Source organism: Hippocampus bargibanti, linkage group LG20 (assembly GCF_051943395.1).
Source record: "Hippocampus bargibanti isolate YZ-2025 linkage group LG20, ASM5194339v1, whole genome shotgun sequence".
Taxonomy (NCBI): Eukaryota; Metazoa; Chordata; class Actinopteri; order Syngnathiformes; family Syngnathidae; genus Hippocampus; species Hippocampus bargibanti.
The window spans coordinates 6,286,678-6,302,373 of record NC_142753.1 but is presented as its reverse complement, the minus strand read 5'-3'; the positions used below and the strand labels follow the sequence as shown (position 1 = coordinate 6,302,373).

The 15,696-nt window shown below is 42.3% G+C and overlaps 1 protein-coding gene across 3 annotated transcripts in view; it reads left to right on the top strand.

Annotated features, from left to right (window-relative positions):
- col16a1 (collagen, type XVI, alpha 1) overlaps positions 1 to 15,604 on the top strand; it is a 35,207-nt gene extending 19,603 nt beyond the window's left edge. For 2 of the 3 annotated variants that reach the window (XM_088986996.1, XM_088986998.1), the window contains exons 30-70: positions 814 to 921; positions 1,113 to 1,235; positions 1,308 to 1,361; positions 1,428 to 1,469; positions 3,059 to 3,094; positions 3,175 to 3,228; positions 3,299 to 3,367; positions 3,442 to 3,486; positions 3,785 to 3,811; positions 4,491 to 4,547; positions 4,654 to 4,698; positions 4,782 to 4,853; positions 5,541 to 5,594; positions 6,684 to 6,734; positions 6,820 to 6,939; positions 7,063 to 7,095; positions 7,169 to 7,240; positions 7,322 to 7,366; positions 7,464 to 7,508; positions 7,875 to 7,929; positions 8,007 to 8,059; positions 8,175 to 8,228; positions 8,308 to 8,352; positions 8,434 to 8,487; positions 8,556 to 8,591; positions 8,677 to 8,739; positions 8,811 to 8,882; positions 8,973 to 9,026; positions 9,167 to 9,211; positions 9,904 to 9,948; positions 10,202 to 10,255; positions 10,363 to 10,416; positions 10,505 to 10,555; positions 10,669 to 10,758; positions 10,845 to 10,880; positions 10,972 to 11,016; positions 11,721 to 11,918; positions 11,997 to 12,060; positions 12,990 to 13,166; positions 13,251 to 13,328; positions 14,106 to 15,604. In XM_088986996.1, the coding sequence (XP_088843122.1) occupies positions 814 to 921; positions 1,113 to 1,235; positions 1,308 to 1,361; positions 1,428 to 1,469; positions 3,059 to 3,094; positions 3,175 to 3,228; positions 3,299 to 3,367; positions 3,442 to 3,486; positions 3,785 to 3,811; positions 4,491 to 4,547; positions 4,654 to 4,698; positions 4,782 to 4,853; positions 5,541 to 5,594; positions 6,684 to 6,734; positions 6,820 to 6,939; positions 7,063 to 7,095; positions 7,169 to 7,240; positions 7,322 to 7,366; positions 7,464 to 7,508; positions 7,875 to 7,929; positions 8,007 to 8,059; positions 8,175 to 8,228; positions 8,308 to 8,352; positions 8,434 to 8,487; positions 8,556 to 8,591; positions 8,677 to 8,739; positions 8,811 to 8,882; positions 8,973 to 9,026; positions 9,167 to 9,211; positions 9,904 to 9,948; positions 10,202 to 10,255; positions 10,363 to 10,416; positions 10,505 to 10,555; positions 10,669 to 10,758; positions 10,845 to 10,880; positions 10,972 to 11,016; positions 11,721 to 11,918; positions 11,997 to 12,060; positions 12,990 to 13,166; positions 13,251 to 13,328; positions 14,106 to 14,299 (2,769 nt within the window). In that variant the 3' untranslated portion in view covers positions 14,300 to 15,604. The remainder of the gene's footprint in view (positions 1 to 813; positions 922 to 1,112; positions 1,236 to 1,307; positions 1,362 to 1,427; positions 1,470 to 3,058; positions 3,095 to 3,174; positions 3,229 to 3,298; positions 3,368 to 3,441; positions 3,487 to 3,784; positions 3,812 to 4,490; positions 4,548 to 4,653; positions 4,699 to 4,781; positions 4,854 to 5,540; positions 5,595 to 6,683; positions 6,735 to 6,819; positions 6,940 to 7,062; positions 7,096 to 7,168; positions 7,241 to 7,321; positions 7,367 to 7,463; positions 7,509 to 7,874; positions 7,930 to 8,006; positions 8,060 to 8,174; positions 8,229 to 8,307; positions 8,353 to 8,433; positions 8,488 to 8,555; positions 8,592 to 8,676; positions 8,740 to 8,810; positions 8,883 to 8,972; positions 9,027 to 9,166; positions 9,212 to 9,903; positions 9,949 to 10,201; positions 10,256 to 10,362; positions 10,417 to 10,504; positions 10,556 to 10,668; positions 10,759 to 10,844; positions 10,881 to 10,971; positions 11,017 to 11,720; positions 11,919 to 11,996; positions 12,061 to 12,989; positions 13,167 to 13,250; positions 13,329 to 14,105) is intronic. The other variant, XM_088986999.1, reaches the window with a different exon arrangement.
- Positions 15,605 to 15,696: the final 92 nt, after the last annotated feature.

The following is a 15,696-nucleotide window of genomic DNA, read 5'->3' as shown; positions in this document are numbered from 1 at the left end:
TTTCACACAACATTAAACAGGCCTTGTCTCAGTCGAAAAAGGAAAGTACATAAATAAACCTGCTTTTTATTTTTTTCCCAAGCCTCATAAAACCGGCTTCAAACGCCTAAGTAGGTCGTTAGACCATCGGAACTGATTAGATGCCATGAAAGGCTGATTTCAAAAAGTCTGACCGGAATTATGATCAGGTCTTTCGGTTTCATTTACCTTCCAAAATAGTGAATACATTTCAGCTATTGACTTAGCCAGATTGCTTTAAATCATCTGTAAATTCCGATTCAAAAGTAGCAATGTGCCCACATTTTAGCCACTCAATCAAAACCATAAAAATATCTCCAATATATTTGCATAGTACATACTATTGATCTAAATATCAATACTGAGAGAGAGAGAGAGAGAGAGAGAGAGAGAGAGAGAGAGAGAGAGAGAGAGAGAGAGAGAGAGAGAGAGAGAGAGAGAGAGAGAGAGAGAGAGAGAGAGAGAGAGAGAGAGAGAGAGAGAGAGAGAGAGAGAGAGAGAGAAATGCATGACTGTCGTGACGGAAAAGAAAAGATCCCAACTCCAGATGAGGCGGCTTGGGCATCTAATAAAGATAGCCTCCTGGATGCCTCCCAAGTCAGGTGTTGTGGGCATGTGGGCATAGCAGGAAGGCGACCCTGGGGATGACCCATGATGTCTCCCACCTGGGAACATATTAAATACGTGGCTAGGGAAGCGGCGAGTCTGTAGTGCGACCCGATTGGGGATAACTGGTAGGGAATGAATGGATGAAAAGACAAATACATTGATGTCCACGTGTGTGTATGTTTTTAGGGTGACCAAGGTGACAAAGGGGATACGGGTGACAATGGTGCTCCTGGAGTTCCGGGACTGCCTGGAGAGCCTGGTCGAGACGGACAAATGGGTCTCAAGGGAGAAAAGGTACTGAGCAATCTGTCATGTGGTAATCATGATTTAAGCTAACGCACTTGAATGATTGGTATTTAGAAGCCGTTGCTAAATGGTGACCCCGTTTAGCAACGGGGGAGGGGGTCACCCTTTACGGACTTGCTAATTGTAGCTAGTTCCTCGAGGTTTCTGCATCCAAGTTTGATATTGATGCGTTTTGCCAGGGTGAAGCTTGTACCAGCTGTTCATCTCTGGGCACTGCAGTGGGTGACAGTGTGGCTGTGCCTGGGCCAAAAGGAGAGAGAGGAGAACCCGGCCCACCGGGAACGGGGAAAACCGGCAAAAATGTGCGTAGATTTTGTGTGCGTGTGTGTGTGTGCTAATTACATAACATAACTTTAGATTACTTTTTTAAATAGGGTAAACCAGGCTTGCCAGGCACACAAGGTCCTCCCGGTCTTAAAGGAAGCAGGGTATGATGTCATTTCCTGGCCGTTTGCTTGGATGGATTTAAAATGTTGCTCTGCTCTACTACGCAGGGGGAACCTGGACCTGTAGGAGTTGGCCAAACAGGTTCACAGGTAAGATAGAATCAGTTGCAACATAATATGGACACATTTTCTGTTTTTTGACCAGCTGCAACCCCGACACCCCATCAGTTTTTGTATTAGGAGCACACGGGAGTCACAAATAGCTGTTTTGCATCAAAACAAGATGCACACAACAATAATAACAAAAGTAACAAAATTGCTTTAAACCTAACGAGGATCACGAGCTAGCTTCAAACACCCAACGAAGTGGTTCCAAAGATGATAGAAACCCCAACCCCCCAGCCTCCAGCATAGTTATAACTGAGATATTAGAAAAAGGCCAACAATTAAAACCAAGTAATAAATACATTCCTCAGATGTCACAGGCCAGCAAAGAAAAAGGGTTAAGCGCTATTGTTTAGAAAAACAAGAGTGCAGAAACTAATACAGGAAATTACACAAAAATAATTCTTAATGCACAACATTTGTTACTATTTTCTGGGAAAATGCACATCACAACACTCTTAGATTGTAACTTTGCATGAAGATACAACAATGCAACGTTTACATTACAACTGCCAAACATTGGAGAAAATAATTTTAGCAAGTTACTTTCAGTGTCTTGTTTTGTTTTTGTGGTTCAGTGAGATAAAAATTGCATCATTTGAGTTTCTCCAATGGGCCAATGAAGGTAGGATGATAGACATGACGCAAAATGACGCACACATGACAGCTCATGAGGAAAAAAAAAGGGAGGGAGGGTTCCTACCTGGATTTGTTGAACTTCTTTGCTTGCAAAGTAGCGCTGCAGAGTCCACACGAAGCACTTTAGAACAAATTTCCTCCTTCCTTCGTGTTTTGGGCGATGTTATGGCCGCTCACAACACCGATCGTGGCTGTTGCGTCCTCGGTTGCGCTCTTGCAAAAGAATCGCCTCGTTGTTCTTGGAGCTTGGCGTGCAAAACTCCGGTGTCTCCCCACGTTAAATGTTGGCCAAATGTCACCATTTTTCTGAATGTTTCGTCCCGGTAACGCCGTCGTCCTTCTCGCCGTGATACTGGCACCTTCCAAACAAATGGGCGCACCTGTACTTGGACCTCAATCAACCACGCACGACGTCAAGATGTTTCAAAGTAAAAGTTTTATTGTTTGAGTCCATGCACGGTGCAGAATTCTGCAGGAAGGGTTTTATTTATTTATTTATTTATTCGAAGCAATATTTTGCAGGCCAGTAAAAGCTGATTCCATGCATGTTTGATTAATTAATTCAAAAAGAGTTAATTCCTAAATTATATGGAGTTATACGAGCTTGAAAAGGGGGTGGCTCTACAAAATACAATCCAATACATACATATTGATTTATATAGCGCTTCAACAACAGCTGAAGCTGGAACAAAGCACTAACACGAAGAAAAAGAGAAATGCTGCTCCTTGTGAACAAGAAAAAACATTGCCAGAGGTCATGGCCAGGGATTTATCAGAACCCAAGCATGAAAAAACAAAACCCGGACAAATTCGGAAAGAGTGTCCTATGTCATATTTTGATTTCCCGAATATTTTGTGAATGGCAATGAATAAGTTAAACCGACATATTTGGAAAATACTTTTGTTGATGTGACTTTTCTTACTGTCCCACAAAGGGCACCGAGGGACCAAGAGGACTGCCGGGTATTGTTGTAAGTTTCAACGCCATTGCACACATTTCTTTTTTGATTACTTGGAGTAAAGTCTAAAAAAATGTTGATGCTTTATTTAGGGACCTCCAGGATCCAGAGGAACACCCGGACCCTCAGGTCCCGCTGGAGAAAAGGTCAACTATCCCAAACATTTTTTATTTGTCGTCATACAATGCAACACGGTTCCTGTTTTTCTCTCCACAGGGTCTCAGAGGAGATGTTGGACCTCCAGGACCGCAAGGCCCAGCGGGCTCTGGGGTAACTGGACCACCGGTATGTCGCCATCTTTTCCAGAAGCATTCGATGTCGCCCGCTGCATATGCAACTCTTGACTTTTGCATCTGCAGGGTAGAGACGGCGCCCCAGGTGCACATGGAGCTGATGGCAGACCTGTGAGTTGTTTTATTTAGGTATCGTCTTAAAAAAAAAAAAAAAAACAATGTTTGGGAAGGTAATGATTATTCTGATGCCTCCTTGTGTTAAAATCTGCCACCGAGTGCCGTGTTCTTTTGAAATCACCCTTGATTTTAGGCAACAACAAATAAACGCCTCGATCTAGAACAGTCTTTTGAAATCACATCCACGGTCCCCTGATCTGTGCCCAGCTAACGGCCTCAAGCTTTTTTTTTTATTAAAAAACAAGTATGTGTGTGTGTTTGTTTGTTTGTTTGTGTTTATCCCCTCTTGCAGGGACTTGACGGCGCTAAGGGGGACAAGGTGAGTCTACCATTTTCTTTTGGATGAAGTGATCTCTGAGGGGTTAGAATATGAGAGGGTGGAACAGATGGTAATTACACACACACACACACACACACACACACACACACACACACACACACACACACACACACACACACACACACACACACACACACACACACACACACACACACACACGCACACACACATTCACACACTGGCTATGGGGCAATCGACGGAGAAGCAGTCGAAGTGACAAGTGTATTGTGGTTGGTAAACAAGAGCAGTTCCAGAGTCTTTTGTCCGCAGTTGCTTCAAGCCAGAGGTGTCCAAACTTTTTGCAACGATTTGGTGTGTGAAAATGTAGAAGTGGGGGGCAACCTTGGCGGATGTTCTTTAAATATACCATCAATTAATTTAACCAGTCTTTTTTGTGACCTAAAAAAAATGTAGCACTGTAAATCGCCATTTTAGAACTTTGGAGAACCCATTCAGTCATTTATGACGGAGGCTTCGGACCGGATGAAAATTGATCATGGGCCGCATATTCGACATTACTTTCGGCGATTACTCAGCATATTCATCCAGCTAGAGGGTCGTGTGCGATTGATCGCGATGGCAGAAAATAATCATGCTTCCAAAAGTCAAATGGGTTTAAATTTGGCACCGGACAACTTACATTCTTGGCATTTTTTAGGGTGACCCCGGCGAGTGCAACTGCATCCTGCCAATGCAGTCGGGTGCGGGAGGACCTGTGAGTATCAAAAGAAACATTGATTGAACTCATGAGCGCTATATGCATCCTCGTTTTGATAATCTGCTTGATTTTGTTGCCCCCAACTCCCACACACCACTTCCAGGGAGCCCCCGGGGCTGTGATAAGCACATGGCAGCCTGGCCCTCAGGTTTGATCCGCATTGCAGTCGTGTTCATTTTATTGAATCCTGAATGTGCAATGTTACGTTTCGCTTTATGCTATATGTCGCAGGGACCCCCAGGACCACCAGGTCCACCGGGCCCACCCGGGACTCATGGTGCCAACGGGCTTCAAGGACCTCAGGTAAGAAAAGTGGGAACGCACTGGTGAGAGGGGTGGGGGTCAGTCTCCTTCTCGCTACTTCCAGTCGAGGCTTTCAGCTTGCTTGGTTGGGGTCCTTAAGTGAGGATTTGATACGCTTCGACAATTGATGGCTCATAAAACGCATGCTGGAATTAGTTTAGGGAATGGCAGGTGTGCAACCTGAGTCATCAACATTCAACGTTTAAAAAAAACTAAAAATGCACGAATGCTTCACGCTTCAACTCAACTTGAAGCTCTACCGGGCCAACTTTTGGGTAATGTCTGTTAAGACAAGACTTATTTGAAGGTCTACCGTTCTATATCAGTATTTTTTCCCCTGATACGCCTTCAAATAAAATCTTACTGGTATTTGTGCTCCCAGAGTCAAAGGTGTTTTTTTTAGTTTATTTCAAAAACAGTAATGTAAGCAAAGTCATCACCAACTAGTGTTTTTTTTCCACAATAAATTTGTGAAATATTAACCAGTTTATAGTTCAAATCTAATTATTATTATTATTATTATTTTTTTTAGTGGACTCATTAACTACCCGTACGAGAAGGAAAAAAGTTCCAATCTTTTTTTTCTTCAATCTCACCCTTTGACTCTACGTTTGACCGCTGGTGGAAATGGGCGTGGTTATCCCTACATTGGCAACAAATGCGTTCAACCTCAGTTCCTTTTTTCAGGGTATCCCTGGAAACGACGGGATACCAGGGAATCCGGGTTTGCCTGCATACGTCGTAAGTAAAATTAGAATGAAAAGGGGTTGAGGTGGCGTTTTTTTCGATTGACTTTCAAGCAACCCTACAATGAACACAAAATGTTTACATATAAGGTGGCAGCTCTGGGATTGATATTGAAGACGATCTTTTTGAGAAAAAGAAAAAGGTCTTTCATTGCACTGAACAAGTCTAAAGGGTTGACAAGGTCGGTTTGACCTTGTGTTGGTGAATTCATCATCACATCACATTCACGCTTCTGTTCCTGTCTTTTTTGATGCTTTGGAGTTTACATTTTGATGTATTTTTTTTACATCTTTGACATGTATGTATGTGTGTGTGTGTGTGTCTGTGTGCATGCGTGCGTTAGTACGTATGTATGTATGTATGTATGTATGTATGTATGTATGTATGTATGTATGTACAGTAAAGTCTCGCTATATCGATATCGGATATATCGATATCGGATATATCGATAGTCCCGGTTATATCGATACTATTTCTATGCAGGCACGGAGAAAATTACATGCAAACGGGGTCGGATATATCGATAGTCCCGGTTATATCGATATTTTTTCGGACTCCCTTGAATATCGATATAACGAGACTTTACTGTATGTATGTATGTATGTATGTATGTATGTATGTATGTATGTATGTATGCAAGCATGCATGTATTCATTTATTCATGTTTATTTGTTTATTTATGTATTTAGTTATGTATTTATTTACTTGTCTATTCATTCAAGTATTTGTTTACATTAATTTTTTTAACTATTATGTGTTTTCTGAATTATTATTATTATTATGATGATGATGATGATGATGATGATGATGATTATTATTATTATTATTATTATTATTATTATTATTATTATTATTATTATTTGCAACGTTATTTTTGGTGACAGTTCATTTGTATCATGCGTGTTTATGAAAATGCATCACAATTGATTCATCTTAGTTGCGCCAACCCTCATATGCACTCCACAATGTACCAGAAAAAAATGAGCGAGCCTCATTCCGCACGAGTGCCTTCGGTCTCTCCTGTATTGAAATTCCAAAGACAAAAACTCATTGAAAGTCATTTTTTTATTTATTTTTTTACAGCGGCCCCATTTACAGCTGCTGCCTCAAGATGCTTCTGACGAAGACAGAGATGCGAGTTGATTTTATATCTCTTTCTATTCAGACTGAAAGATTGTTTTGAACCTTCATTATTGTTATTATTTACACCAAAACGCAGAAAGCCTGCGTAGGGGACTGTTCCCAAGGGATGCCGGGGGTGCCAGGTATGGCTGGGGCCAAAGGAGAAAAGGGAGACCAGGGCAAGCCTGGCGTCATACCCTTGGATAACTGTGATAGTGTAAGAAAAACAAAAGCAAATCTTATTTTTGTTTGTTAATCAATATTTGACACAATAACAACTTTTTTTGTTGTTGCTGATGAGCAAACAATAATATTTTGCATTTATATGATCTGCTTGCAGTGTCTGGAGAAACTACAGGCAACAGATCCAAGGGTCAGACAATCGACACATTGTGCGAGATTGTGTGAAAGTTTCGTGATATTTATTTTTGTGGGGGTCGTTGTAGGACCCCTGCACCTGCACAGGATCACCCGGAATTCCAGGGGTTCCTGGTGCACAGGGAATACGCGGGGAGCCTGTAAGTAGGCATCCGCAAAGGTTACCGTGGCTAGCCTTTTTCACAATTAAAAAGAGTTCTTTTATATTTTTTTCCTGACAGGGTATGCAAGGGGACAGAGGACAAGCCGGACTTCCAGGAAACATGGTGAAAATTCCGCGTAGTCCATTGAAACTGTTTCTAAAGTTTAAATATGTATTATGCTATGGATATGATTTATTTACTTCTTGCTATTTGTTTACAGGGTCCTCCAGGATTCCCAGGTCCCCCGGGCCCATCTGGTTCACCTGTATGTTTGGTTCACACCGCGAATATAATTTTTATATAACCTTTTCTTCGTGTTGGAAGACTTAACAACAGGTCTGAGCTTCTCCTGCGCCGTATTAAGGTGAAAAAAGCCCTCGAATACCTTAGTCAGCATCATCGCAGTCGGAATTGCGCCAGTGGCCAGGTGCCATTTAGTACTTCTTATTCCGCAATCGTTTAGCAATCACTAACTTAGGACCGTCTGTAATTACAATGTGATGAAGGCAATTAGAAAAACCTAAACGAACTTTAAATTCAACATTTTTTCCCCAGATAATAGTCTTCCAGCACACAGCTAAAAACATATTCTCAAACATGCATACTGTGTACTTTGCCGATGTATCATCAGGGTCTTCAAGGTGAGCATGGGTCAGCTGGTATCGCCGGAATCAAGGGTGAACAGGAAAGTATCTGCCCAACAATGCCTTCCAATGATGCTTTGTAGAAATGAAATTATTATTTGGGTGAACTGTCGCTCAGGGTCCTTCGGGTACGCCGGGGTATCCTGGATCCATGGGGCCTCCGGGAATGCCAGTAAGCAAAATACTCGGAAGAATGACTCTGATGGAGATCTGATCGCTTGGTTGGCTACGAGGTGTCTGCGATGTGACCTGGAATTGATTGACTGTTCTCCATTTTTTTCTGTCAGGGATTGAAGGGTGACCGTGGGAGCCCAGGGGCGAGTGGTGAGAAAGGAGAATCGGTACAGAACAACACTGCCATCCTTGCTGATAGACACAATGGGTCTTTTTCGGAGTGTTTCACGTTATCTTCTCCTGTAGGGTCCTTCGGGTCTCCCCGGTTATCAAGGACAGGCTGGCGCACCGGTCAGTGTTTCATGACGTTTTGTTTAGAAACTCAATAGTTTATCGACAGACATCAATCATAAATCGTGTCTTTGTTTTTAGGGAGGTAAAGGAGACACCGGACCAGCAGGACCTGTTGGACCAAAGGGTGATCAGGTAGATATAAGCAACATGACGGTGTATAAAATGGAATTGAAGATATTTATGTTCTGTGACGTTTGAAGGGCTTTCAAGGACAACCCGGATTCCCTGGGACTCCGGTACGGTTTTATGCTTTACCGCTTCAGGGTACGTGCGCGCTTTATTACTTTCAGAATAACTCTGAAATTGTTCATGTATATTCAGGGCCCACCTGGCCTTGCTGGCAAAATTGGAAGGGAAGGAACCCAAGGACTCAAGGGTGAAAAGGTGAGTATAATGTATGCATTGAATTTTGCATCGTACCCAAATACGAATTGATTTTGATCTCTCTTTCACAGGGCAACGATGGTGCGCAAGGTTCTCAAGGACCAACTGGACCTCCAGGACCATCAGGCTCCCCAGGACTAATGGTAGAAACAACGTTAATAACTCAACATGTGCTACATTGGAGCCATTTTACTTCATTATGAGATCTCAGCTGCTTGTGTTTGCAATTAAAGGGTCCTCCTGGCATTGAGGGAGTTCACGGAAAAGACGGAAAACCAGGCCTTCGGGTATGTTTATATGCATAGATATAGAGTGGGAGGTGGGTGAGGGGTGGGGGTCATGGGGCATGTTTCCTGTTTGCAGCTGTTCTGGGCAGGCTTTCTTCATTTTATCTTCATTTCTTGTCTGTTTGTTTTTTTTTTGCCAGGGAGATCTGGGCCCTCCGGGACCAGCCGGACCACGAGGAATGCCAGTGAGTAGCACCTTCAGAGTTCTAAACTGTCTAATAAGTCCATCTTGCTGTATGCTACACACAAAACTAGCCCTGGTAGAATTTAATTCAGGATGAGATAAAGAATGTTAATTTTTGTTCAATTAAACATTTGTATATGCAACTTATGTATATATAATATGCTGGTTTTGTTAGCTTTAACCTTACATATATAGAAACAGGCATACACTGCAAATAAGCTAATCGTGTTTGCGTCGTAGTCAATGTTTTATCACCAAATACGTTCCGCACTAATGAGATTTCCATCAGCCACAGCTGCAAGGTATCCTGTTTTACGAGCACTTGAACGCGAGCAAACACAATTGGGATGATCATCATGTGGACCATTATCCGCTATGATCATATCTATATTCATGTGAATAGTTGGATTGTATGAACATTACAGGGGATTCTAACATAAGTGCTTCTGGCAATTTGGGATGATCTCATTTTATCGTATTTTCCTTGACGGTTACGCGTGTGTAGTCACCGTCGGCGTCCGTGTGCAATCCAATAAAGTTGATTGTTTTTGGATTTTTCCTCTCCGTTTGTTGATTTTCCTCTTTGGAAATCAAACTATCGTATGTTTGATTTAAACTTGCGAGTACTTTTGTGTTGTTTATTTAGTTTGTTTTGATGCTATGCTAACTGTGTTCTGCAATATGTGTCTTTAGGGATTCAAGGGGAAAACTGGCCACACTGGATTTCCAGGAGCAAAGGTTGACTGCTAATGTATTTATTTATTTATCTGTTTGTTTAATTATTTAGTTATTTATTTAGTTATTAAGGATTTGGTAATTAGTGATTTGGTTATTTTGTTAATTAGTTATTTCCACTGGCAATTGTAGAAAATGATACCAACAAATGATCATTTGATTCCTGTAATTTAATTTGATTAGTGTCCAAGTCGTTATTTTATGAATGCTACATTCCACACTCGCATGCACGTTTTTGACCCTTTCGTACCTCCAGGGAGAAGTTGGAATTTCAGGACCACCTGGACCACCAGGTAGACCAGGGCATGAGGTGGGTGTTCCCTTATCCTAAAATGAGAAACGCCATTATCCATGCAGACAAAGCCCCCCCCACCCCCCCACCTCAATGACTGCAATCTCAATCTGTGACCTTTCCAGGGAGATCCCGGCACACCAGGAGCTCAGGGACGACCGGGACCATCTGGTCACATTGTAGGTTAATTTCTATTTTAGACTATTGTGAAGGGGGCTTCAAATGCACGGCACGTCGCTGTTATCCTGTTTGATTTTGAACCAACAGGGTTCACCAGGTCCAGCTGGACCTCCAGGACCTCCCGGCCCATCTGGATTGGTAACATTCTCACAAGCATGTTTTTTGTTGTTCTGTTTTGTTTAATTTGGGAATAAAGGGAATACAATGATTGATATAATTGAATAATTAATATGCATTTGGTGGCTATGTAGGGGATAAAAGGGGATAAAGGTCAGAATGGAGAGAGAGGTCTCCCGGGAATTCCTGGAGCCCCAGGTCCTCCTGGTCACCCAGGATTAATGGTAAGCACAATTCAAGTGTGTTGGAATCCACATGCAAATATAGACGTAATCTCAAATGTTTTCTTACCTTTTTTCTTGCTCTATAGGGCGAACCAGGAAATGACGGATCTGCTGGTAAAGACGTGAGTAACGACCAGCGTTGAGTTTCATGTTCAGTTCCTCTGTGGCAATTTCATCCATCTTTTTTCTTCCCATTATTTTGTTTTACCTCAGGGCTTGGCGGGTCTTCCTGGTGAGAATGGGAAAACAGGTCAAAAGGTAAGCGCCATCTCAGCAAGTGCTCCCCGTCAGCAGAACATCTCAAAAAAGCGGGTCGATGCCTTTTTTTTTACGACTTCAGGTTATACCGGCGCTCAGGCCAATGTCGCGCACTGCTGAACATGCGTTCTCTCCGCATTTCTGCCCACTCTGCACCCATGCTTGTACTTTCACTCTCAGATAATACTGGTGAAATCATCCTCACTCCTGACCTCAGTTTAGCCTCCTTCACAATGGCAGTCGGCCACCTACGTCCAACAATCTCTTCTTCGGAATTCCAGTCTGTGTATACAGTGATATAGCTATTTGCCGCCTCGGGGATAATGCTATTAAGCATGAAAGGGAGATGCTAGATGAGGCTATTTGTCACGCTGACAGGACGCCATTGTCAGGGATTTTAGCCGCACAGAGGAGAAAGACAAGAACGGACTCCTCGATTCTTTTCCACGCTTTCTACTTCAAGAGACGCCTGTCTTTCCATGACACGTAAACATGGGTCGTCCATTACGGCTGGTTTTGTCCTCGCTAAATCACTCTCCCTAATGTGGCAAGTCTGCTTTTTTTGCATTTTTTTTAATCCAATGAGAGTGAACAGTGCTACGGAAAGGGAATTGATATAGTGTTTGCCATTTTTTTGGTGTTAACACAAATACGGAGAACATTAGAGGAACTAACTGAATGGCTGTCTCTCCATCTTTCGAAAGGGTGAACCAGGGGCCAACGGAGAAAGAGGCCCCCCGGGGGAGAGAGGTAGACCAGGGCCCCCCGGTGGTGGCTTGGGATATCACTCCAAAGATGCACAGCCAATGATTGGCCCGGCCGGGCCGAGAGGGGAGAGGGGAAACTCTGGCCCAGCTGGCCCACCTGGACTACCGGGAACTCCGGGCTCACCGGGAAATGATGTGAGTGCAACGACCAACATTTTAAAAATACTTTGAGTTGTTTGAAACCTTTGACCAATGATTTCCATCACTTGGCAGGCTGTTGTGAATTATGATGAAATCAAGGGCTTCATCCGTCAGCAAGTCATCAAGATTTTTGATGGTGAGGAACGTCATACACGAACATTTACATAACACTGGTGCTCTTTTTTATGTTATTATTACGATAGTTACACTTATAGATAATAACTAGATTTTAGGACTCCTCCTAAAATCTAGATTTTACACCTCACAGCAGCTTGGAAGCTAGTAAACAATCACTGTATTTAAAAAAAAAAAAACAGACATCAAGCAGGTTTGAGAACTAGATGAACGAAATGCAACATGAACAGGCAAACGGAGAGGCAATGAATGTAGATTACCGATGTGAAAGTCAAGGCCCGGGGGGCAAATATGGCCGTCATATAATTTTATTCGGACCACGAAAGCAAATCATGCTCCGTGATCATTGCTAAAGTCCGAAATTTCAAATGGTCCCATGTAAACCACAATAAGAGTAATTATGTTTCACGCAAATTTAAAGACTAGTTATTAATTAATTAGTTGTGCACTCTATATGTAATATGTACAGGGGAATAAACATTCAAATGGCTTTGCCAAATTTATAACGGCCCCAGAGAGGAAACCGTAACTACAATGTGACCTCCGGCAAAAAATGAGTTTGACACCCTTGATGTAGATGGACAATAAAACAATCCTCATCTGTAAATATTATTTATCCTCTACGATAAATAACTATATTACTGCAGACTTAGTCCCCTGTGAAAGTCAAAACATTATACATTCGTCTGGTTGACGAGGGACGAACACAAGAGAGCACAAAGTGAAGCTGAAACCAATTAATACCGTTTTAATTGACCTTAACGAGGAAGGATGATTTGAGTTATGACCACGGTAACGGAACACAATAAACTATGCAAGGCAACAAAATAACAGTTTTAGATGCATCAACTCTTCTTGAACTCACTTTCTTCTTTGACAGTGACTAGATATCGTTCATGAGCAATCATTTGATGCATCTCATCTCCCCAGAGAGAATGGCCTACTACATGTCTCGTATGCAGATGCCTGTAGAAATGGTATCATCTCCCGGTCGGCCCGGACCCCCAGGGAAAGACGGCATTCCCGGTAATCCTGGAGCCCCCGGTGCACCTGGAATCCCAGGCCAGATCGGTCGACTAGGTCGACCTGGACCCCAGGGCCCAGCCGGTGAGAGGAATCACAGACGACCAACTTAAATGTCATCGGTCATTTAAAAGTTGTAGTGCGCTCGAAATATGTCATTATTTTTAGGACCAAGGGGCCCAGTGGGTGCCAAAGGAGATAAGGGTGTGGGTGAAATGGGAGATGTTGGACCGCCAGGAGCACCAGGTGATTTAGGTTTAGAACTAGTCCTCACAAGGCATGTTTTTGAGATCAGATACTTTGTGATATTTTTGCACTCAATTCTGCAACTATAGTGCCCTAGTTTCACACAGAATTGGAAAAAAACACTCCTGACACTTAAGTATGGTAATTCTGAAAATGTTTAATCAGTCACTGATTAAAAATTTCCAACGTGATTATGCTCATGATCACTTTCAAACACTTAATTACTGTCGTAATTAAGTCAGGAGTCAACATCTGGGCTACTTCACAACTTTGCATTGCTCCAGTTACAAGTAGAGATCTGTAATCACAGATTTGGGGTTTCTTATCTTTTTCCAGCCCATCGTTTTGTTGACAGTATGCAAAGTGAAATAAACCTGTACTGACTTTGATCATCAAGAACAGACATGTCAAAAGTCCGGCGCAGGGGCCAAATGTGGCCCGCGGTCAATAACATATAGCCCGGATGTAGAATGAATACATTGGGAAGTAGCACTGTAACCTGCGTGTGCTTAGTGCAGCCATCTAGAGGCTCAATTTGGAATAGCAAATTAGTATAGGAGCCATTGACTGAATGGTTGCCTTGCCTCCCAATTTTCCAAAATGACGATATTTTAATTTTTTAAAAATGTTTTAAAATGGCGACAATCAACCAAAGAACATCCGCCATTGTCAGCCCCCCTATATTTTTAGCACATCAAATCTGGCCCCCTTTGCAATTAAAGTTTGGACACCTCTGATCTAGAATGTGTCTTAAATTTGTTGCGTTTTACCTTTCAGGTATGCCGGGTAGCCCAGGATATGGTAAAATGGGACCTCCGGGTTCCGTTGGCCTGCAAGGAGTTCCTGGAATCCCAGGTCCACCTGGACCGGCTGGTTCAAAGGGAATCGACGGTCGGTGTCATCCTTCAGACTGTATGAGCCGGCAAGTGGAATACAGCCCCAAGGGCCCGTCTGTCAAGGGCCCCTGGTAAACGTGGAGGGTGCAAAGAGGGGAGTGGTCGGGCAAAGCAAAGGACATTGAGTCGGTAATTCGGAACCGCAAACTTCAACTTTGTCATTGAACAGCACCCGTGTTCTTTTGTTTTTACAAGAATCCAATTGACTCTTCTCCCAAATTTGACCTAAGCGGTGAATCTCAATTACATCATTCTTTCCGATTTCCACTTCTTTCTCATATCGATTTTTGTTGTTGTTCTTTTACCTTCTCTTCACCATGTTTCACTCCTTCAAACCAATCGCGAGAAGATGAAAAGATCTCTTTTTCTTTTTCTTCAATTTTCTTTGTTGAGTTTAAAAAGCAGCCATGTTTACTGTCGCACTTTGCTTGCAGCTCCCATATCGCAGTGCCTCACACACCGTCACAACATACTTGAAATTAGGTTTCGAAGAGAATGGATGAGGGTAGACACCCTTTGAGGGGTTTACCGTTTTTGTAAATATTTCTATTTATACATAGCAGCTTTTTTTTTAAATACATTGGATGAGCGACGTAATACCACCGCTATGGAAATACTGTCCACCAATACGTGCGCAGAGCTTGTCAAATCAAATTTCAAGTGAAGAATTTGAAATTGTGTACTCAAAAATTTTGGACACGCTTTGATGCAGAGAATATTTGAAGTCGTTCATCTGAACTCATTCACTGCCAGACGTGCAAAAATGTATCCACTATGGGAAAAAAAGTTATATGGGTCTGGAGTTATCTGTGCTTGAAATGAGGGCAGCTGTCCAAAATACAATGCAATACATATTGGTTTATTTAGCGCTTTTACAACAGCTGAAGCTGAAACAAAGCGCTAACATTGAAAAATGGGAAATGCTGCCCCCTTGTGGGAAAGAAAAAACATTACCAAATGCCACGGCCAGCGCTCGATCGGCACCCAAGCATGAAAAAACAAAACCCAAACAAATTACAGAATGGCGCTCTACGTCATATTTTTAATTCCTGAATAAATTTGTGAATGGCAGTGAATTAGTTAAATGGAAGTTATTAGCTTGGGGATTCACAAGCTAGCAAAATGCTATTCTACTCTCTGAATAGAAGAAAACCGTTTTAAATGGCTGTACAAAGTCACTCTCCATGCTTGCTGTGTATATGTTGTTTCGAGACATTGCTGTGCAACTCGTATTATTTTTTTTATAAATCATTTGACCAAAAAAAAAAGAATATGCAAAGCTAGGTTTGTTGTTTTCATTGCATTATATTTGTGCAATTGGTTTGTCCCGTGTGTAGAAATGACATGATTTACAGTATGTATGAGCAAGCGTGTTGAAACTCGCCAAATGAGTGTTGACAAATTGCAAACTACAACACACCCCCACACCTCACCCCCACCCACCCTCGTACAAAAAAATGATTGAATTGATC